We start from the raw sequence: 23,251 nt of genomic DNA, 5'->3' as shown, positions 1-23,251 counted from the left end.
CCTTAGGGATAATCGAGTGAAGCCACCGACCCAATTCATTTTCGTTCCACTTACGTTGCCAGTTAGCGATGGTATTTTTACGGACTAAAGAATAAAATTCATTGAAGGCGATTTGACGCTGATAAATATCGCCTTCAATTGCACCTACCTTTGACAATGAGTCAGCCCTCTCATTACCCGGAATTGAGCAATGTGAAGGGACCCAGACAAAGGTAATGACATAACAGTGTCTGGTTAAAGCACTCAAAATTTCACGTATTCTCTCAAGGAAGTACGGCGAGTGCTTTTCCGGCCTCACTGAACGGATAGCTTCGACAAAGCTAAGACTATCCGTTACAATGTAATAGTGTTCAACAGGTCGTGAGGCGACGCTGTCCAGCGCCCAGTGTATTGCTGCCAATTCAGCAATATACACTGAGCAAGGATTCTGAAGACTGTGGGAGGTGCTAAAAAATTCGTTGAACACTCCAAATCCTGTGGACTCATTCATAGAGGACCCATCAGTAAAGTACATATTATCACAATTGATACGCCCATATTTTGCATTGAAGATCGTAGGAACGATCCCCGATCGATGATAATCTGGAATTCCATGGATTTTCTCCTTCATGAACAGATCAAAATGCACAGAGGAATTGATGTAGTCAGGAAAACAAACACGGTTGGGAATATACGAAGAAGGATCAACCTGCATGGAGATGAATTCATGATATGAAGTCATAAATCCAGAATGAAAATTTAGCCCGATCAGCTGCTCAAAATTCACCAATGGGTTCATAACCTTACACCGAATGAAGAACCGAAGAGATAATAAATTGAAGCGATCTTTTTTAGTTATTTTTATTAACAACCAAAATATGCACTAGACATAATTAATATGGCAGAACAACGTTTGCCGGGACAGCTAGTAATAAAATAAAAATATATTTACCCCTTCTTTCTTTTTTAAAAACCCATTTAAACCCATATGTCATGAGTACTAAAGGGCGAACACGAAATTATTGCGACACATTCAACAGGGCATAACTTTTTTATCATTGGGTAAAATCAACCAAATTTTGCACACTTTCTCATTGATGTGTATTGTCTACATGCTGTCAAACTCGAAGTCGTGTTTTTCGATTCAACGAAAATGGAGGTGAACCAACGCATTCTTTCCAAACACCTGGAATTTCCTGACTTGTCGCACCGGCAGTTGGGGAAAATGTTGAACATTCACCATTCAACCGTCTCCAGAGTGTTGAAGCGGTTCCAGGAGCGGTTGACGTTGGACCACGGCAAAGGAGCTGGAAGAAAACCGGGACCGGAGAACAAAAAGACGGAGGGAAAGGTGAAGCGGATGATTAAAGTAAATCTCAACGTCTCAAGCCGCGATTTGGCTAAAAAGATCGGCATTTCGCAGAACTACGTCCAGAATGCAAAGAAGAGAGCTGGACTACATACATACAAGGTACAGAACTTCCCAAACCGCGATGAGCGACAACAATCGACGGCTAAAACTCGGGCACGGAAGCTCTACGAGAAGATGCTGACAAAATATGGCTGCTGTGTGATGGACGACGAAACGTATATAAAAGCCGATTTTAAGCAAATTCCGGGGTTGGAGTTTTTCACCGGCAAGAGCAAGTTCGATGTGGACGACAAATTCAAGAAGAAGAAAATGTCGAAGTTCGCCTCCAAATATCGCGTTTGGCAGGTCATCTGCTCTTGCGGACTGAGGAGTGAGCCTTTCGTGACAAAGGGCACAGTAAATGGCGAGATCTACAAATCTGAGTGCCTCGAGAAGCGCCTTTTGCCATTCTTGCAGCAGCACGACGAAGCTCCGCTATTTTGGCCAGATTTGGCATCATGCCACTATTCTAAAAGTGTTCTGGAGTGGTATGAGGCCAATTCTGTCTATTTTGTTCCAAAGGACATGAACCCGCCAAACTGTCCGGAGCTGCGCCCGGTGGAGCAGTACTGGGCAATAATGAAGCGGGAACTTCGGAAGAGCAAGAAGACAGTCAAAGACGAGAAGGACATGTTAAGAAAATGGAAAAAAATGAGAAACTGGCACTGTAAAGACTTTGATGGAGGGTATCAAGCGAAAATGCTAAAACGCCATCGATAGGGGGGCTAAGCTAAACAAAAAAGGGTATGTAAATGGAATAATCAATAAGAATTATTAACAAAGATTGTCCAAAAAAGGAATGCCACTCATTAACAAGAATTCAAATAGTGATGTTTTTAATATTTCACAGGATGTGCGTAAATTATCAATGATAGATGTCATCCCCAATGTGCAGTTTTGACGTAGGACTACGTTTACCGTTATACCGGGGTGTAAAATCAAAGTTTCGAAAACGAAAGTGTTACGCTGGAGACCGATATTTTGAGCGTTAATAGCTCTTAAACAACTGAACAAAATGGTATGATAAACACTCCATTCGAAAGAAAAAATGTCCACGCGTTATATACAATATAACGCGTTGAATATATATTATATTCAATAGTCTTAAAATTGCTTTCAAAACAGGCTATTGAATTCACACCGATCGGTATATAAGCAAGCGCCGCTTGGAAATCCACTCAGCCCGTCTCTCAAAGGTGAACAAACTGGCCGTCTACAATCAAATCTTAGTTCCTGCCATCCTTTATGCAATTGTGGTGTGGGGGTCATGTGCTCAGACTCACAGGAACAAACTCCAAGTGGCGCAAAATCGTGCATTGAGGATGATTCTTGATCGTCCTTTTGACTCAAGGATCTCGGATCTACACCAAGAGGCTAATATCCAAAAACTAGATGCAATTATGTATGAAACAAAAGCTAAATTTGTTGAGAAATCTAGATCCTCTGAATTTGACCTGATAAAAAAATTGTATATAGTAGATTAGTTAGTTAGTTATTAGTTAGTTAGTTAGTAGTTTATAAGTAGTCTCTTTCAAATTTAATTTCAAACAATACCATTAAAATGGTGAACAACTGCCAAATTCAAAATAAGGAACTTTTGCTCAACAGTATGATTTTAAATCCAAAAGCTGAACCAAAGATGTAAAGCCCAGACTGTGTCACTTGAACTGTAAAATATGTATTCAAATAGCAAAACATCTGAATAAAAATGCATTTAAGTTGTAAAAAAAAAGTAAGAAATCCACTCAGTTATAATTGAACAGCGATTGGAGCATGTTGTCGCTGTTGTGGTGAAGCTCTTCATTTATCATGAAAGCGCGGATGAACGGTGTCACCAAAAGCCCACCTTAGGCCAGAAGGGAATCCATCAGGAGGAGAGTGATGCCACGGTTCCGCTTGAAACATCGGAGGGAAGGTAAGGGTAAGCTACGAATATAATAAGGGTGGGGTTTACATTCTATACTTTTATGGTTTATAAACTGATGCTTCCTCTGCTTTCGTTCATTTCTTACTCTACTCTCGCACCGTGAGGATTTGTTTGTTTGGGACCAAGCAGACAGCTCGTTAGTCTTTCGGTGGTAAGGCACACGAAAGTAGCTCCGATAAGTGCACCAGCCGCAGGATAGGTGAAGAAGCCACATCGCTATCGACCGGGAACTTTGCGTGAAATTCGTCGCTATCAGAAGTCGACCGAATTGCTGATCCGCAAGCTACCTTTGCAGCATTTGGTTCGTGGAATTGCTCAGGACTTGAAAACCGACTTGCGCTTCCAAAGTTCCGCGGTTATGACGCTGCAGGAGGCCTATTCGAAGATACCAATTTGTGTGCTATCCACGCAAAACGCGTCACATCATGCCCAAGGACATTCAGCTGGCCCGTCGAATCCAAGGAGAGCGTGCTTTATTAGCTTAGCATATAATCAACGGCACTTTTCAGGGCTCCAAATTTGATGGATTAGAGTTCAGAAAAGTGTTTTGCAGGCAAAACTGAAAGGAGTATTTTCGTTTGGATGCCATACAGCATCGAGAAAATTCCGGAAAGATCTAATCGTTGCTGAAAATTAATCTGCCAGTTCTCTGGGAATTGAAAAATACATTCATGCGAAAGAGTTTATTTTAATGTTTTCTAACCATATATGTTTCGACTAAATATGTTTCAATCAAGTGCTATTAACAGGTGGTTATCGAGTTAGCATTAACCACTGGTGGGTTTCCAGTATCGAGGAGAATGTGGAAATATCCAATCGTTGCTGAAAATTAATCTGCCAGTTCTCTGGGAATTGAAAAATACATTCATGCGAAAGAGTTTATTTTAATGTTTTCTAACCATATAACACAGCGACCAAATACATTTGATTTTGTAATTTTTCAATCAAGTGTAATTAGCAGGAAAGCTTCTGAAGATTATTCTTCCCCATCAGTAGGATATTGGGATTTTCGTATCCAATATTGTATGCGCGCGCAACGGAAAATGTTTCGTATCGCGAAAATTATACAATTTTCAATCGATTATTGCTCAGTCGCCGAAATTTTCATACTCAGAGAGTTCATTCCCCTCTAGTTTGCCTTCCAAATTGCCATCGTAAACCACACCTTCTCTCGATTCAATCACGCACAAAAAGAATACTTAAGAGGACATCGACAAGACAACATCGTTACTGAAAGAGCTGAACGGCGAGGGATCGAGGGATTCATTACCAATGCAATCAGTTTGTTTTAACTGTTAGGGAGCGCAGAAAAGCCGATCGATCAGAAGGAGAAGAGAAAGTGGCCAAAAGAGTATCAGCATCGAAAAACGGTTCCCCGGAAAGACATCGAAGCAGCCGCCACACACACACACACACACACACACACACACACACATTGTGCCGTGGAGCTGCCGGCCTAGAATAGCACTTCGGGTCGAGGTCCCCGTCCCTGTCGTAGAAGGCGACTTATCGGGTGACAACGCGAGTAAGGGCGCGGTAAAGCCTATTGAGAATGCACGGGGGAAATACCGTGTACAGGAGCAGCGAGAGGAGTGCCGAGCACATCAGGATCGACGCCAGTAAGATCCTGATTACGACACACTGGTATGACATGGAAACGGATATGACATGGAAACGGACAACATGCGACACTAAAGGCTGACAGTCGTGCTATTCTGCTCCCTGAGTAAGGAAGGGTGATACCTTCTTGAAACGGCGGGTGGGGTAATAGTGCGATTGCCCCCGTCCCGGTAACAACTTGGCTAGTCTTCGGGTACGTTCGATGCTCGTCTAGGCTCAGGCACTAGGTACTAGGCATCAGATGTCACATTCCTGACTTGCGCTGATCCGGCTCTGTACACGGTTCCCATGAAGGACCGTGTCAACCCCTGCATGGCTCACTGCTTGCATAGATAACCATGGGATCACAAAAAGGCGACTATGTACAACGAGCGGAGATAGCGGCCCGGAGTTGGGACCCAACCAAAATGGAGATAACTAACAAAACAAACGAAGAACGAAGAAACAGTATGATGGATACAGGAGACCAAGCCAACGCGTTCGCTGGTAGTAAAAAGCTGCTGCGATCGCCAATACTGAAACAAGTGGTACCACCAGGTCCTAGTGGCAGTAATGGAGGAATACCCGAGACCCAGCAAAGTCGAGGGATCAATCCCCTGTTCCTGCCAAAGTCCAGCGGTAGTTTAACCCAGGAAGGAGGGTTGACTGGAGAAAGCATACTGAACACGATCATGATAAGGGTCAAAGAACTAGACACATTCGTGCAGGACAAACCCAACGTGCATAAAGAGATCAAGACCAGGGTGTCGGGTATAAGATCTCTTTTGGGACGAGCTATGAAGGAGCACGATGGACTCGTCGAAAGGACGAAAACTGCCGAGAAAACACTCGCAGAAGCGTTGCAAAAAGCTGCAGCTGGACAGGTGACGCCAAAGATTCCTCGAAACCGTTCGGAAAAAAGAAAAAAAGATTCACCAGCAGAAGAAGAAATGCTCAAAAAACGCAAGGACGACCACGACAACGACGATCAAGGCGATAGTGCCGCCCAGGGCGACAGCGAAGAGCTGGGTGACAGCGACGACCAGAGCGGCACCGATAGCAAAAGAAACGACTGGAGCACGGTCACGAGAAGAAACAAGAAAACATTAGTGAACGAGCAAAAAGAGAGGGAGAGAAAAGAGAAAACGGTGAAAAAAAAGAAGAAAGAGGATCAAAAAAAACAGGGGCCAAATGACAAGAAGCCTAATCCTCGGCGGGCGAGAGGCAAAGGCGATGCACTCATCGTCGAAGCCAAGGGCGACGTATCATATGCTGACCTCTTCAAAAAAATGCGAGAGGACCCTGGCCTCAAGAAACTGGAGGAGAGCGTGGTGAAGTCTAGGCGCACCCAGAATGGCGAAATGCTGTTCGAGCTGAAGAGAGACCCAGAAATCAGGAGCTCTGCATTTAAGGATCTTGTCGAAAGGGCTCTCGGTGATGGAGCGAACGTAAGGGCCTTATCCTCCGAGTCATCGATTGAATGCAGGAACCTCAGTCTGTTCACTACCGAGATGGACCTGCGTCAGAAGTTGGAGGAGGAAAACATCGTGGGCAAAGTTCCGATGAAAATCCGATTAAGAAATGCGTATCGCGGGACGCAGACCGCAACGATTCGTCTCCCAACGGACGCAGCGAACAAGCTGCTGAAGCTAGAGAGTATAAACGTCTGCTGGGCTGTGGGTCGTTTTAGAATTGTTCCGCCTGTCCCAAAGCAATTGGAGCGATGTTTCAAGTGTTTAAACTTCGGCCATCTGGCGAAAGGCTGCTTGGGGCCAGATAGATCCAAACTGTGCAGGAAATGCGGAATAGAGGGACACTTTGCCAGCGACTGCAAGGGAAAGCCAAGGTGTATGCTCTGCGAGGACAGTAATGACCATACGACGGGAGGCTTCAATTGCCCTGTGTACAAACAGGCGAGGGCAAGCGAACAGTGATGGAGATAATCCAAATAAATCTCAACCATTGTGACACCGCACAGCAACTGTTGTGGCAGTCAACGACAGAAACAAAATGTGATGTCGCAATTATCGCGGAGCCGTATCGCATTCCCCCCGGTAACGGTAATTGGGTGACGGATAAAGTGGGAATGGCCGCCATCCAGGTCATGGACCGATATCCCATTCAGGAGGTAGTCTCGAGGAATCGCGAGGGTTTCGTGATCACAAAGATCAACGGAATTTTCATCTGCAGTTGCTACGCACCTCCCAGATGGACGATGGACCAGTTCCACTATATGCTGGATGTCCTCACCGAGGAGCTCGCCGAACGAAAACCAGTCGTTATAGGAGGGGATTTCAATGCCTGGGCAGTAGATTGGGGAAGCAGATGCACCAACGCGAGAGGGACTTGCTTACTAGAAGCTCTGGCCAAGCTGGATGTTACACTGTGCAACGAGGGTACCACTAGTACCTTCCGTCGAGATGGCCGAGAGTCCATCATCGACTTGACTTTTTGCAGTCCGTCGTTAATGACAAAAATGAGATGGAGGGTATGCGAAGGATACACACACAGTGATCATCAAGCCATTCGTTATACCATTGGCCAACGACACTCCGTGGCAGTACGGATAACTAGGACATGCCCACGCAGGTGGAAGACAAAAATCTTCGACAAGGACCTTTTCATCGAAGCACTACGCGTGGAGAGTGGCGTCTTGAACATGAACGCAGATGAACTGACGGAAACGCTAGCCAAAGCATGCGATATAACAATGCCAAGAAAAAGGGAACCCAGGTATAAGCGACCTCCAGCCTACTGGTGGAGTGAGACACTTGGCGTACTTCGGGCCAACTGCCTCAACGCCGGAAGACGCTTCCAACGGTCAAGCATAGACACCAGAGAAGAGCGGAGAGTGGAATTTAGAGAGGCTAGATCCACTCTTAAACGGGCGATTAAGCGGAGCAAATCTAATTGCTTCAGGGAGTTATGACGGGACGTGGACGTCAATCCATGGGGCAATGCTTACCGAGTGGTGATGGCGAAGCTCAGGGGCCCAACGACACCTTCCGAAATGTGTCCCGAAAAATTAAAAACTATCGTGGAAGGGTTATTTCCGCAGCACGACCCAACGACCTGGCCACCCATGCCATATGGAGAGGATGAGGATAACATCGAACGCAGAGAGGTGACGAACGACGAGCTAGTTGCAGCTATGAAACGTCTCAAAACGAAGAAAGCGCCTGGCCCAGATGGAATCCCCAACGTAGCTTTAAAAGCGGCAGTCCTAGCATTCCCTGATATGTTCAGGACAGCAATGCAGAAGTGTCTAGACGAATGCTACTTTCCGGATCGATGGAAGGTACAAAAGCTAGTACTACTGCCCAAACCAGGAAAGACGCCGGGTGATCCAGCATCGTATAGACCCATATGCCTGTTGGACACTCTGGGGAAACTTTTGGAGAGAATCATCCTCAATAGGCTGACGGAATGCACGGAGGGAGTTCGTGGACTGTCCGATAGTCAATTCGGATTTCGGAAAGGGAGATCCACGGTAGATGCCATTCGCATAGTGGTCGAAAGAGCAAACAGAGCATCCAAACAGAAGCTCAGAGGAAATCGATACTGCGCAGTGATAACGATCGACGTTAAGAACGCGTTCAATAGTGCCAGCTGGGAGGCCATCGCGACTGCGCTCCACACGATGAGAGTCCCTGAATACCTGTGTAGAATACTGAGAAGCTACTTCGAGAACCGTGTGCTGGTGTGCGAGACAAACACGGGCCAGGCGCAGATTAAAACTACGGCTGGAGTTCCGCAGGGCTCTATCCTGGGTCCATCGCTCTGGAACAGCATGTACGATGGCGTACTAAAACTGAATCTGCCCAGAGGTGTGGAGATCATTGGCTTCGCGGATGACATTTTTATTCTCGTGACCGGAGAATCCTTGGAACGGGTCGAAATGCTCGCGACCGAATCGATAGACATGATCGTAAGGTGGATGCAAAGTGTGAAACTGCAGATAGCCCACCACAAGACGGAAATGTTGATTGTCAGCAACCGCAGGGCGGTGCAACGTGCAGAAATCACCATCGGAGAGCACTTGATAACTTCGAAGCGAGATTTGAAATACCTGGGGGTGCAGATCGATGATCGACTGAACTTCAACAGTCACGTCGACTACGCTTGTAAAAAAGCAACGAAGACAATCAATGCACTGACACGAATCATGCCCAACAACTTTGGCCCAAGCAGCAGCAAGAGGCACCTTTTGGCTAGTGTCTCCTCATCGACATTACGATACGGGGGTCCAGCCTGGATCGCGGCGTTAGAAACTCAGCGGAACACGAGGAGGCTGAATAGTACGTACCGGCTCATGGCGATGCGAGTTGCGAGTGCGTACAGAACCATATCAACAGAAGCGGTCTGCGTCATAGCCAGGCTAGTCCCTATCAACATCATCTTGGCGGAAGACAGCGAGTGCTATATGAGGAGGGGAACCAGAGGAATCCGGAAGCTAATGAGGGCAGAGTCGATGGCTAGGTGGCAGCAAGAGTGGAGTGCGGCTCAAAACGGCAGATGGACGCACAGGCTCATACCGACACTAATGGGCTGGGTAAACAGGAAACATGGAGAGGTGAATTTTCACCTAACACAGTTTCTGTCTGGGCATGGCTGCTTCAGGCAGTATCTGCACCGGTTTGGACATGCAAGATCGCCTCTTTGTCCGGAGTGTGGAGATGTGGAAGAAACACCGGAACACGTCGTATTTGTATGTCCAAGATTCACCACAAGGCGCGAGGGGCTGCCTACCCTTCATGCTGGGAACATCGTAGAGGAAATGTGTCGTGACGAGGGCACCTGGAACGCAGTGAACAGTGCAATCGTCCACATCATGTCCGAGCTACAGCGGAAGTGGAGGGCCGACCAGCGTGCGGATAACGAGATGAACCACAGTGAGATCTGAAGCACCGGAGTACCCCACGAGAGCGGCCGTGACGGAGTGCGCGTTATGTTGGAGGGCACTACCTAATCGGCGCTCCGCTGGGAAGAGAAATCCTGCGAGGGTGACTGTGACGGGGCGCGTGTTACGTTGGAGGGCGCTTCCTAATCGGTTCACGTCTCGACAGGTGAGAAATCCCGCGAGGGTGGCTGTGACGGGTTGCACGTCAAGTTGGAGGACAATTCCTAATCGGTACACGGTCTCGACGGGTAAGCGGAATCTGGCAAGAAGGATTGACAAATTGCTGGCAATGCCTCATGGTGGATTGTAAGGAAGAATACTGCGAGGACTTCGACGAAGCGAGCGCCTAGGAAGGCGTCACCAAATCGGTTTGTGCCTCACGAGAGTTGCTGTGACGGAGTGCGCGTTATGTTGGAGGGCACTACCTAATCGGCGCTCCGATGGGAAGCGAAATCCTGCGAGGGTGGCTGTGACGGGGCGCGCGTCAAGTTGGAGTGCGCTTCCTAATCGGTGCACGTCTCGACGGGTAAATGGATGCCTGCAAAATGGTCATAAGCGCAGTGGAGAGCAACGAATGGTGAATAAGAATATAGAGAAAAAGGGAAGGATCAACGCTAGCTTGCGTTGAAAACTCGTGAAGTGCATGAGCACAGCCGCCCCCTGAAGTAGTCGCCTAGATGTGGTCCCGGGGGGAATGAGGCTACGAGTAGAGGGCTTGGTTTTTGTGGGTGCGATCCCCACTCGACGTCTGGGTTATCCCTTCCCAGATAAGGCTGGAAGAGCGTTCCTCACCTCTATAAAAAAAAAAAAAAAAAAAAAAAAAAAAAAACACACACACACACATACACACACGAGCGCGCGCGCAACTCTTTCGTTTGCTGGTTATCGAGAAGAAACCTGGATAGAAGTGATCGTTGCTGAAAAATAATCTGCCAGTTCCCCTTGGAATTGAAAATTACATTCAAGCGAGTATATTTTGATGTTTTCTATCCATATAATACATTTGGTTTTGTGATTTGTCAATCAAGTGCAGTTAGCACAAGAAAGCTTCTGGAGATTATTCTTCAGACCAAGGTTTTTTGTATCGAATATTGCATGATAAAACCTTGAGCCTCCAACGTAACGCTCTCGTTTCCGAAGTTCCCCAAATATTCATTTATTCATTCATTCAGAATGGATTTAGAATCAACTTCAAACAAATGATCTCTAAATCAACGATAGTCCTACGTCACCCCTGCGGTTATACCATAGATATAAGCCACTTCCTGTTTTTTTGCAGCCCAGCTAGTGAGTAAAATTCGAAAAAAATCGGGTTGATTTTCCGGCCCAGTTACGATTTCCGGCGATTGCTGTACATTCACTAATAATCTTGATCCAGCTTAACAGTATTAAACATTTACGAAACGGAATGTATCAAAAGGTATCCGTTCTGCCCCAACTCTCGTCTCTATATGAGCTCCAATATCAAATTCAATCAAATGAACCGGCGAGTAAATAGCATATAACCGATCCTAATTAGCTCTCTAGGAGCGCCGTGGCAGCGATTTCGATCAATGAGATCTAGCTATCCTTGCACCCTCTTCATGAATGCCATCCTGTGCTCTATTTCTTTTTTTTTATTATATCGCCACCAACAGACCATGAGCACTCCTCTATCGTTAGTACATTAGCTCTCGTGCGAGTCGCGTTCAGAATGCGTCCATCAGATGAGGCTTCTGATTCGCCTTTCTACAGCCGCTCCTGCTGCTAAGGCAACCGCGGAACAGAACAAGCCTTCTTCTTTGCCTCATTCACTCGTTCGTCTCAATTAGTACGGAAATTCATTTGTTTTACGGTCAAGCGCATATCGTAGTCAAGCGCACAGATAAACAGACTGCGTTCATCATTATTAGAACAAAAATGTGTTTTTATGGTAGATAATAAATTACTGGATTCTTCTTTTAATCCACAGGTTAATTACAAGAGCTTATTGAACCATTAAAAACAACTCTACAAACAATGAACGGTTCGTAATCATAATTAATGAATAATGAAAAAGATGAATCAATAAGAGATGACAGTAGTAAAGAATTTATTTACACAATTAACAATTGACAATTTTAATAAAAACAAAATGAGAATTCATAACAACGTACTCATATATAAGAGCACAATGGAATTGACCGCTTGATAGAACTAAAAAATTGAGGAATATCTGTTTCGGGCAGCCAAGTGGCCTGAATGACTAGCGCCGGTATCCAATCTCAATAGTTATCCTAGTTTCCTACGATGACGACAGCTGAATCGAGACATTTTTTGAGGAAAGTGAAATATATTTTTATCAATAAAACATTTCATAAATACCATTTATTTTATGGTAAACTTTCAAAGTAATACAAGGAACCACTTCTAATTTGGAAGAAACAGTACTAAAAAAAAATAAACGATTGTACTCATCTATTTATCTGTGAAAACGTTACCCTTACCGCGGAATCAATTAACGAGCAAAACGTAATAATAGAACAAAAACACGGACGACACACGAACGCGCACCCTTTTCTCTGCCACCCTGTGTCCCCAGCCAGCATCCGCAGAGTGAGCAAGCCAAGCAGCACAATCGACCTGAAAGCATCTCGGGGACACCCGCGTGTCGAAGGTGCAGTCTGTTCTAATAATTGTAAGATTCAGCCGCTTGAGCTTTGCTGCTGTCCTGATGTGCGATTACAATCGATCCGATGCGGACGGACTTTTTACGATCTTGTTTACAATTAAATGGTTCGTTTCGCAAGGATGAACCTTATATGTCTCCCCCCGTCACGACAATGAATTTTGTTCTATGCATATGAAAACAATTGGCACCTTTCTAATCATAAGTAGCGGCGCGAAACCTTGCATCGATCGGGTGAAACCTGCTCGAGGTGCAGGTGCATTCTAGTGTGCATTTTATTTTAGCCCACCCCACAGTTGGACACCGGCCAAAAGTGCATGCTGGGCAAATTCCTGCACGGCAGCAGCAGTGGATCAGATTGCCAGCCTGCCAGCAGCGGTATGATTTACTAACTTCAATTAGAAGGAAATTTGGCAATATTGCTCACATATTGGGCGGGTTATTAGTCCAATTAGGACTAGAGAGTGTACAGAGGAAAAAAAGCACAACTTTGCAAGTGGTGTAGCTTGGAACGTACGAAACACGCTAAAACCGGGAGCGCTTCGTACATTGGTAAAAATTGCCCGAAAGCCTGTTTCGATTATTTATGTATGTGGGGGATAAAAAACTACGTTTTGCACTGGGAGAAGTTTTCTGAGGTTCTCATAAAAAAAATTGGAACGAAACACTGTCGTTCAACTGGGTATAATTATGTGAGTATATATTTTTCATTTCAATCTTTTAACAATCAGAAATTATTTTTTGTAGCTTTTTTTCTCAAATTTAAAACACATGACGAATTTCGCGCCAACTCGTCTATGGGATTGGATTGACTCTCTCAGAACTTAATGAAACTTTCTGGCCGTGAAAACCTTACCTAATTAAGCAACTTGGCATACTTGGTTTTCCGAAAATTCATCTAGACTAACATATGGAAAGGGCTAAATATTTTTGATCATTTTTTTACTCGAAAATAGTCCTACATCCAAAGATAATTTTAGCACATTTTGTGGCATCACGATTTATCACATTAAATGAGCCGAAAAATAACAGAAAATGATCTACTTCCCAATACGTGTATATCATTTGTATAATATGTATGCTAGAGCCAATATGAGCGAGGGAAACAGGAGACACATTTAAATGAAAGCATATGAAAGCTTTTCGTATAGTTTGCCAAATACACGGCCCAGACAGAGAAAGATTTATTCTCGTTCATGTTCTTCTTTATCTTCTTGGAGAACACATTGTTGCGGATCCTTACACCATACTTACCTTACCCTAAAATGAAAAGAAAGAAAATCAATACAAATATACTTACCTTTATTAAAACCTAGAATGAAAACAACACGAAATCAATATGAAAATGTACTTACCTTAACTATACACTTACCTTATACACTATGACAGCTGAGAAAGAGAGGAAACACACACACACTCACATTCATGCATTGTCAATCATACGTTGTGGAAGAAAGAACCGAGAGGAATAAATTGAACTACTTGCCAGTTCATCGAGTTAACATCTTTGTTAAAGGCTATCCGAAAGGTATTTTTCTTATTCGTGTCCGCCATCGTGAGTTTTAGACCGGAACATTTCCGGCAAACCATTACAGTACACAAAGTTGGTGCCGAAACCCGGGACAATCCCGAAAAGTGAATTTTGTTCGAGTAACACCACGTGTTCTCGCTAACAAGGTGCAATTGTTCGTCACAAAACCAACTCCGCCATTTTGGTCGTTCGTGCATGTCGATTGAAGCCAACTCGGATTGCGTAGTTGCTCCAGAGTGAACGTAATCTTCGCAAAGACACCGGAAGACAAATTTATTGCGGAAGAAGGAAGAATCGATGTACCATTGCTGTTGCCACTACAAATTGCTGTTGCTGATACAAGTTGCTGTTGCTGGTATCCACTGCTGTTGGTGATATCCATTGCGGTTGCTGCTTCAAGACGCTGTCACTATTGCTGCTTGAAGGTACTGTCGCTGTTGCTGCTTCAAGTTACTGCCGCTGTTACTGCTGCCGAAGATCTTGGTTGCTCCTGTAATCTGGTTGTTGTTCCCCATTCATTGCTGATTCCAAAGCGATTCTGAAAGACGTCCACGACGTAGCGATTGAGGTTAAGTACCTGAAAATAAGGTGGGTGCATATTTCTATAACTTTTGAATGCAAAATAGAATGGCGATGACCACACGGAGTAAAAAGGCAAAGCAACTTAAACTTTTGCATGCCAAGCGTGCGTATGTCATGGGATCTATTGATTTGATACGTGAGTTCGAAGAACATTATGATGAATCGAAATCAGCCGAAGTTCCCTTTCGTATTCAGCGGCTAGATCAATTGATAGAAGAACTGGAAAATATTGAAACCGAGTAGGATTCAATACGCTGCGGAGAACCCATATTTTCGGATACTTGTGCGGATTTTCAGACCTTGTATTTTCGATTGAAGGGTTCTTTAACCAGAAAAATAGTTTCTCTACCACCTTCTCCTATCGCACCAGTGGCAGATGCAAATCACGTACCCTCTGGAATACGTCTTCCAGAGCTGAGACTTCCTGAGTTTGATGGGAGGCCGGAAGAGTGGGCGGGCTTCCATGATTTATTTAAAGCGATGATCCATGATAATCCTTCGCTTTCACACATCCAAAAATTGCATTACCTTCGAGCATCTTTAAAAGGGGATGCAGCTCGCATCATTTGCTCACTCCCAATAGCATCAAATAGTTATGCTGTAGCTTGGAAGCTAATATACGATCGCTACGAAGATAAAAATTTGTTAATAAAGCAACATATTTCGACATTGTTCTCCATTAAGCCTCTACGTAGTGAATCAGCGAGTGCATTGTCGGATCTTGCCGACGAGTTCGAAAAACACGTTCAAATTTTGGACTCCTTAGAAACAAAGGCACAGCATTGGGATTCTGTGTTGGTGGAGCTATTGTTCAGTCGAATGGATACCAACGCGCAGAAATTGTGGGAAAATCAGCGGGATAAAACCCAACGTCCTTCATACGAAGGATTAATAAAATTTATCCATGAGTACTCAAGAACTCTCCAATCACTTCAGCTCTCCCAAACTGCTATCTCATTTGGGGAGGACAAAGAGCTTAAGCCTCGCACGGTTGTCAGTCATTCCCCTTCAGAGCATACTACAAAATGTGTCGCATGCAAGCAATCACATTATTTGTTTCAATGTGAGTTATTCCGATCACAAACTCCTCAACAACGTTTCGAGTCAGTAAAGCGTAGCGGACTGTGCATTAATTGCTTGAAGGCCACCCACCTGGCCAAATATTGCTCTAGTGGATCCTGCAAATACTGTCAAAAGAAGCATCACACGTTGCTGCATCTTTCTGCTTCTCCCACATTGATCGCAACGGAAACTCCACAATACATGCAACCTGTCTCGATGCTCCAGCAGCAGCCTCAGAATGCAAACCAAATGTCGCATCCCTCCGTAGCTTTGTTAAGTGACTTCGTTGGCACTTTTGGTGACCGTTCGGTTTCGTCGTCGTCGCCGTCGGTTTTTGCGCCCTTCCCCGCTTCGTACGGTACAGTCGCATCTTCCTCCAAAACCTGTCAGACAGTCACACCAGTTCCAGTTAGCGATTCCACTGTTTTGTTGTTCACTGCTCTTGTCAAAGTTCGAGACAATCTCGGCCAATACCAGGTCGCCCGTGCTCTTCTGGACAGCGGATCACAGTCAAATTTTATTTCCGAGTCGTTATGTCAACGCCTTGCATTGAGTCGCAGTAAAGTGAATCTGCCAGTAAGCGGCATCGGCCAAGCCGTTGTGAACGTCCGATACTCAGTGTCAGTGGAGTTATCATCTCGACATGGCTTATTCGAGCAGAGTATGGAGTGTCTAGTGTTACCGAAACTGACCATCAGTCTGCCAACTAGGACGGTAGACGTTCATACCTGGAAAATTCCCAACAATATACCATTAGCGGACCCACAATTCAACGTTAGCAATGGCATTGACATTATCGTTGGAGCTGAGCTGTTCTCCATGATTCTACAGGCAGAGCAAATCACTTTCAATGAACACCTTCCAGTACTTCAGAAAACGAGTCTGGGATACGTCATCGCCGGAAAGGTTCCCACCAGTACACCTTCACCAGTTACGTGTCTTATTTCTACTCTTGACCATTTGGACACACATATCAAGAAGTTTTGGGAAGTGGAAGATTTCGATCATTGTAAAGCTTACACTGCTGAAGAACAGCAGTGTGAAACTCATTTCATGAATACTCACAGCCGGAATGCTGATGGACGTTACGTGGTCCGCCTGCCCGTTCGTCGAGAAATGCTCCCTCTTATTGGCGAAACATGGAGCGCAGCTGCTCGAAGATTTAGTTCTGTGCCCCATCATGCAATCTCTCGTCCTGATTCAACAACGACCAAAACCAGAGTGGTCTTCGATGGATCGTGCAAAAGCACCAACCACTTGTCGCTGAACGATCTCCTGCTCACAGGTCCCACGGTACAACCCACTCTTTTGTCCATAGTTCTCAATTTTCGTTTTCATCGGTACGTTATGACAGCAGACATCGAGAAAATGTACCGCCAGATCATGGTACACCCTGAAGACCGCCCATTACAGCAAATTCTTTGGAGGCAGCTTGAGTCCGATCCAATGAAAGCATATTTTTTGAATACCGTCACTTACGGAACCTCGTGTGCTCCATTTCTTGCGACACGGACCCTTAACCAGCTAGCTGAGGATGAAGGAGAAGATTTTCCATTAGCAAAACCGATTGTGAGGCAGGATTTTGATGTGGATGATGTGTTGACGGGATCCGATAGTTTGGACAACTGGTAGAATCTAGTAAACAGCTAATCAGTCTACTTGGCCGCGCCGGATTCTCTCTTAGGAAGTGGAGTGCTAATCATCCGAAGATTCTAGAACATATTGCTGAAGAAGATTTGGAAACATTAAACGTACTTGAACTTGATCAAACATCGTCTATCAAAACTCTGGGTCTCTTCTGGTTTCCAGCAGAGGATATGTATGGCTTCAAGGTTCCGCAGTTACCGACGATTAACAGAATAACCAAACGTATTGCTCTCTCAGAGATGTCTCAGATCTTCGATCCTTTGGGTCTCGTAGGACCAGTAGTCGCCAGTGCCAAGATGTTTCTCCAGCGATTATGGCAATTAAACCTGGATTGGGTTGATGAACTTCCGGACCAGTTGCAATCTTGGTGGCTGTCCTTTCGAGCATCACTTGCAACAATTAAGGGTCTTCGTATACCACGATGGGTTCGAAGCTTCGAATCGGATGAATACGAGCTGCATTGCTTCACAGATGCATCCGAAAAGGGATACGGCTGCTGCATCTACGTAGTATCTGCTGCTGCTGGTTTCAAGACCAGTCATTTGCTGATCGCCAAGTCTCGTGTAGCTCCTACAAGTGGGCTATCCATTCCCCGTTTAGAGCTGTGCGCAGCCGTTCTGGGAAGCCAGCTAGCTGATAGTGTCCTTCACACAACAAAGTTTGCCGGAAAATTAACATTCGGGACAGATTCCACTATCGTCTTGCACTGGATAAATACACCGTCTTCCACATGGAAAGTCTTTGTGTCAAATCGCGTTGCAGAAATCCAACGACTTACCAAGGGCTTCCAGTGGCGACACGTCCCTACCACGGACAATCCAGCAGATTGTATCTCGAGAGGAGCTGAACCACAACACATCTTGCAGGATAACCTTTGGTGGCATGGGCCATCGTTTCTGCTGTTTCCACCCCAAAACTGGCCAAATGAAATTGTCACATTGTCACCCTCACTGCTAGATCTGCAAGCGACCGAACGTAAGGTAACTGTGGCGCTTCATGTGAGTGTTCCTGATGATTCTCTGATCCATGCATACTCCGAACTTGCGCCTCTGCTCAGAATCACCGCGTACTGCAAGCGATTTGCCTTCAACTGCAAAACTACAAAGACTAAACGCAATACGGGCAATATAACCGTAGACGAATACGACAGCGCTTTGAAAACTCTCGTACGTCTCGCACAACACACTGCTTTCAATGCAGAGCTGCAATATTTAAAGAGTAAAAACCAAGCAAAACCATCGCTAAAAGATGTTCAATTCAAATCGCCTATCAAGAATCTTGATCATATGTTCGATTCAAATGGACTTCTGCGCATTCATGGTCGTCTCGCTGAACTCTCAAATTCATACGACAGCCGTTTCCCGATGGTACTACCGGCAGATCATCAGCTCTCAAAGCTAATAGCTAGATCGATTCATCATCAAACTCTTCATGCTGGACCCACACAGTTACTCGCAACAATTAGGCAGCGCTTCTGGCCTATCCGTGGCAGGGATCTAGTTCGAAGGACAGTCCATCGTTGCGTGACATGTTTTCGTTGCCGCCCGAAAGCAAGTGAACAATATATGGCGCCACTGCCTGCTTCACGTATTACGCCAGCAAAGGTTTTCGAACACACGGGGCTAGATTACTGCGGGCCGTTTCTCGTTCGACCTCTCGCGGGAAGGGGCGCTTCGGTAAAAGTCTGGGTCGCAGTGTACGTGTGCTTCGCCGTAAAAGCCGTTGTGCTAGACATCGTTGCCGGGTTGTCAGCAGCCGCGTGTGTGAATTCGCTTAGACGCTTCGTTAGCCGAGTCGGTCGTGTTCGTGTCGTTCACTGCGATAACAGCACCTCGTTTATTGGCGCGATTCGCGAAGTTAAGGAGATGCGACAAAAGCTCATTGAACAACTAAGATCCAATCATTTAACAAACGAGTGTTTGGAGGAAGGCATCGAATTCCAGTTCATTCCGCCTCGAGCCCCGCACTTTGGCGGCTTATGGGAGGCGGCAGTAAAGGCCTTCAAATACCATTTTCAACGAATAATGGGGTCTTCACCGTATCACATGGACGATCTGCGAACTGCCATCGCTCAAGCCGAGTGTATGATGAACTCTCGACCATTGACACCGCTTTCCAACCATCCAGAAGACTTATCCGTGCTCACGCCAGCTCACTTCCTATTAGGAGAACCCGCCTTCCGTCTCCCGGAACCAGACTACTCAAACACACCAATTAATCGACTCTCCCGATTCCAGGCATCTCAGCGATCCATTAACGATCTTTGGAAGCGCTGGTCAAAGGAGTACATAAGCTTGTTACATCAACGGCCAGCCAAATGGAGGAGCACCCCAACCCTTTTTACAATCGGATCCATGGTTCTATTGAAGAAAGACAACGCGCCTCCCAAGCAATGGCCTCTCGGGCGCGTTGTGGCTGTCTATCCGAACGTTGATGGGATTATTCGTGTTGTAGATGTGCGCACGCAAGCTGGCATTCGTCGTCGTGCTACAACCGAATTATGTTTGCTACCCATTGATGTTGATAATACGTACCGTACGGATTGCATTCAACCGAATGCAGAACAACCACCTTCAATTATTTGCAGTTGAATGCTGCGCTTCAACGGGGGCCGGTATGTTGCGGATCCTTACACCATACTTACCTTACCCTAGAATGAAAAGAAAGAAAATCAATACAAATATACTTACCTTTATTAAAACCTAGAATGAAAACAACACGAAATCAATATGAAAATGTACTTACCTTAACTATACACTTACCTTATACACTATGACAGCTGAGAAAGAGAGGAAACACACACACACTCACATTCATGCATTGTCAATCATACGTTGTGGAAGAAAGAACCGAGAGGAATAAATTGAACTACTTGCCATTGAGAGTTCATCGAGTTAACATCTTTGTTAAAGGCTATCCGAAAGGTATTTTTCTTATTCGTGTCCGCCATCGTGAGTTTTAGACCGGAACATTTCCGGCAAACCATTACAGTACACACACTTTCCAACTTTATTTTATGATGAGGTGTAATATTATCACGTTTTTATTCAACAGCACTGGCAGCTGTATGGATAGCGTGGTCGTGTGAAATAGCTCTGCGTTCCAGCTGTTCTTGGTTCGATCCCCATTGACGTCGTAAGGACCTTTTTTGCACAATCCCAAATGAAATGAGAAAAGAAAACAGAAAGAGATGTCTGCTCGCATACATACAAACCTATTTTTAAGCTTTTCACAGCTCATTATTTGCGCCTTTGGCCCTCCAGACACGAAATTGCATCATCTCTGCAAAGAGTTTTAGGAAAATCATTGAATCTTCAAAAAAATAATGAAAAAATATTTTATGAAATCCCACGCCGAAAAAAATCGATTTCAAAAACTAAATGTCGATTTTCTCAAAATGGTCATCCCAGATTATGATGAAATGGTAGATAAATATGTACCCTAAACTTCTTTCATACATCGCAACTTGTGCATATTTACGGAAAAAAAGTTTTTCTGACAAAAACTTTTTCAAGTTTTTTTTCTCGAAAATTTTCAATTTTTTTTTTGCGTACAGTTATAGAAAAAACTCAATAACAGGTAGAAATAGATTTATGGTGACCCTTGGATGCTAAAGTACAGTTTTCAGCTTGTTTTTGCAGTCAAATACAATAAGTTTCAATTCAGAGAGCAATGACAGTTCTCAAACAATAGCCATTTGCCAAAAATCTCTTGATCGGACAGTCATATATCGAATAGTTGTTGTAGATTTAGGTATCTATTAAGAGTCACTGTAGATATGATAGAAAATGGATTGTATAGATATCTAAAGGATGAATAAAAATGGCTCTGTAGTTGTTTGAAAATTACCAGTCGTGACCGGCAGCAAATGGAAAGTGGCGGAAAAGAAATAGCATTATTTTGTTTCTGCGTAATCATCAGAATTCAACAAAGAAAAGTGTGACATTGTTTAGCAACATAAGTCAAGCTGTGATCTCCAGAATTTGCAAAGATTGCAAATGCAGTGCTGGTATTAACAACCCCAAGTGTAACCGCAATAAACTACGTCGGTCAACATCAACAGTAATAGAGAAAATACGTTTGCTGGGATATACCCATCCGTTGGATGATACAATGCGAATTTGTGAATCTTGTTTGGCATTGTTTTGGCACAATAGGTGTGTTCCAAAGAAAAAACGACGTATAGATGAGAATAAAACTATCCAAACAATTGAAGATTCACAAGCTCTTCAAATGGCCTGGAGCAGTGTTGCCACATTCAAATCTGTACCAGAGGGGTCAAAAAATTTTCTCATCTGTGTTTTTTCCCCAAAAATCTGTGCCATCGAAAATATTCGTTGTAGACGAAAAATAAATTATGAGCATTAAAAAAAAATACTCATTTATTTACTACAAATATTACATTTATATTTGCAAGCCATTCATGTGTTTTTGGTGTTTATACATAGTTTTTTTAAATCTAGATTGCATACTAAGAGGGTCGTTCAAAAAATAAGTTTCAGTGGTCAATAAAAGGTCATTTTCGTATTCTATGTTTTATTTTCTATTTTTCTATATAATCACCGTCACGTTCGAGGCATTTTTAATAGCGTGGCACGAGTTTTTCTATTCCGAGTGCTAAGTGCGTAGCGTCCAACTTTTTGAAGTACGATGTAACTGCGTCACGAATTTCTTCAGTATTATCGAATCGTTGACCGCCGAACGCCTGTTTCATCACCATAGTATTGTGAAGTTTTGAACCGATTAAGAACAAAAGGCCAGGTTTATTGACGAAAGGAGTGTTCCTAATCCACGATAATGCGCGGCCCCATTCTGCTCGCAATTGAGAAAATTCAAATGGACTGGGTTCGATCATCCTCCTCACTCCTCAGATATCGTCCCTAGTGAATATCACTTATTCCCGGTGATGAAACAGGCGTTCATTTGGTTCCTACAACGTTTCTGTAAGATCTTTCCATACAGAAATATTTCAATTTGAATGAAAATTTGATCACGAATTATTTAATAAATAACCATCGTACCGCAAATCAAAAGGCAGTTTTTAAAACTCCAATACATTCTGCACAAGGATAATTTGTCACTTTGACAATAAAACATATTTTTTTATCGATTTCAAAAAAGTGCCAAAAACAGGATTGTTATAGTGTTATATTACAAAATCTGCTGTAATTTTGCAAAAATAATCTTTATCGCAAAATATTAGATCTGCGTTTTCTTATTTTTTAATTAGGGTGTTCATTTTCATTTTAGGCAGGTTCGAAAAATCAACTTTTTCCAAAAATGATGTTTTCAAAAATTCATGACTGTTGAATGACGATTAAGATGAGCGATCGTGGTCAAATTAGATTTAATTAGCTAGTATTTCTCGAAAACAATACTATACTTACAAGACATTTGGATTTAGTTTTTATAATTATTGATTGTATTTGTTTTTTCTGTTTACATGGTTTTGGACCAGAGAGCACTATATCTATACATACAAAAATGTTCTGTTCGTTTGTGTATGCGTCAAAAACTTGAAAAATTCGGAATCTATTGAGCTCAAAGTTGGACACAATATAAAATCTACTTCATAGAATGTTGTTACGGCATAAAACATTGAAAAAAAAACCAGAAAAATGATTTTTCATATGGCCATAGTAAATTTATGAAATTGAGCTTCTAATGAAAATCGACTATTCAGTATTTGACGGAAACATTTTTTTTTTCAAGTGTTTGAAAAAATCATAAACTGAAATGATGTTAAGAAAAATTCTAAAACTTCGGAATCGATTGAACTCAAACTATGAGACAATATACAAAACAACTAAACACATCTAGGATTGTTGTTACAACATGAGAAATTGAAAAAAAAACTACTCAACTATGCCACAACGTGCCACAGCAAAGCGTGGCAGGGTACAGCTATTTTTTTATATTTTTCCTTGAAAGCTTAGCTTAGGTGTAAGTTTTTTGATCGATTTTTC

The 23,251-nt window shown here is 43.8% G+C and overlaps 1 protein-coding gene across 1 annotated transcript; it reads left to right on the top strand.

Moving 5' to 3' along the window:
- The first annotated feature begins 5,344 nt into the window (after positions 1–5,344).
- On the top strand, positions 5,345–19,876 carry LOC129765656 (uncharacterized). The gene is made up of 3 exons (XM_055766066.1): positions 5,345–5,800; positions 15,261–17,266; positions 17,323–19,876. The coding sequence occupies exons 1-3, from the start codon at positions 5,345–5,347 to the stop codon at positions 19,874–19,876; spliced, it is 5,016 nt and encodes a 1,671-aa protein (XP_055622041.1).
- Positions 19,877–23,251: the final 3,375 nt, after the last annotated feature.

This window comes from Toxorhynchites rutilus, chromosome 2, assembly GCF_029784135.1.
Source record: "Toxorhynchites rutilus septentrionalis strain SRP chromosome 2, ASM2978413v1, whole genome shotgun sequence".
In the NCBI taxonomy this organism is placed as follows: domain Eukaryota; kingdom Metazoa; phylum Arthropoda; class Insecta; order Diptera; family Culicidae; genus Toxorhynchites; species Toxorhynchites rutilus.
Note: the sequence above shows the minus strand (reverse complement) of the source record. Positions and strands in the feature narration are given on the sequence as shown.

Bases quoted from the DNA above. Each gene is read 5' to 3' on its own strand.
- LOC129765656 (XM_055766066.1), top strand. From the start codon at position 5,345: ATGGAGATAACTAACAAAACAAACGAAGAACGAAGAAACAGTATGATG. The intron at 5,801-15,260 runs GTGACGCCAAAG...TTCTCCATTAAG, and splicing joins AAAAAGCTGCAGCTGGACAG to CCTCTACGTAGTGAATCAGC. The intron at 17,267-17,322 runs GTAGAATCTAGT...ATTCTCTCTTAG, and splicing joins TCCGATAGTTTGGACAACTG to GAAGTGGAGTGCTAATCATC.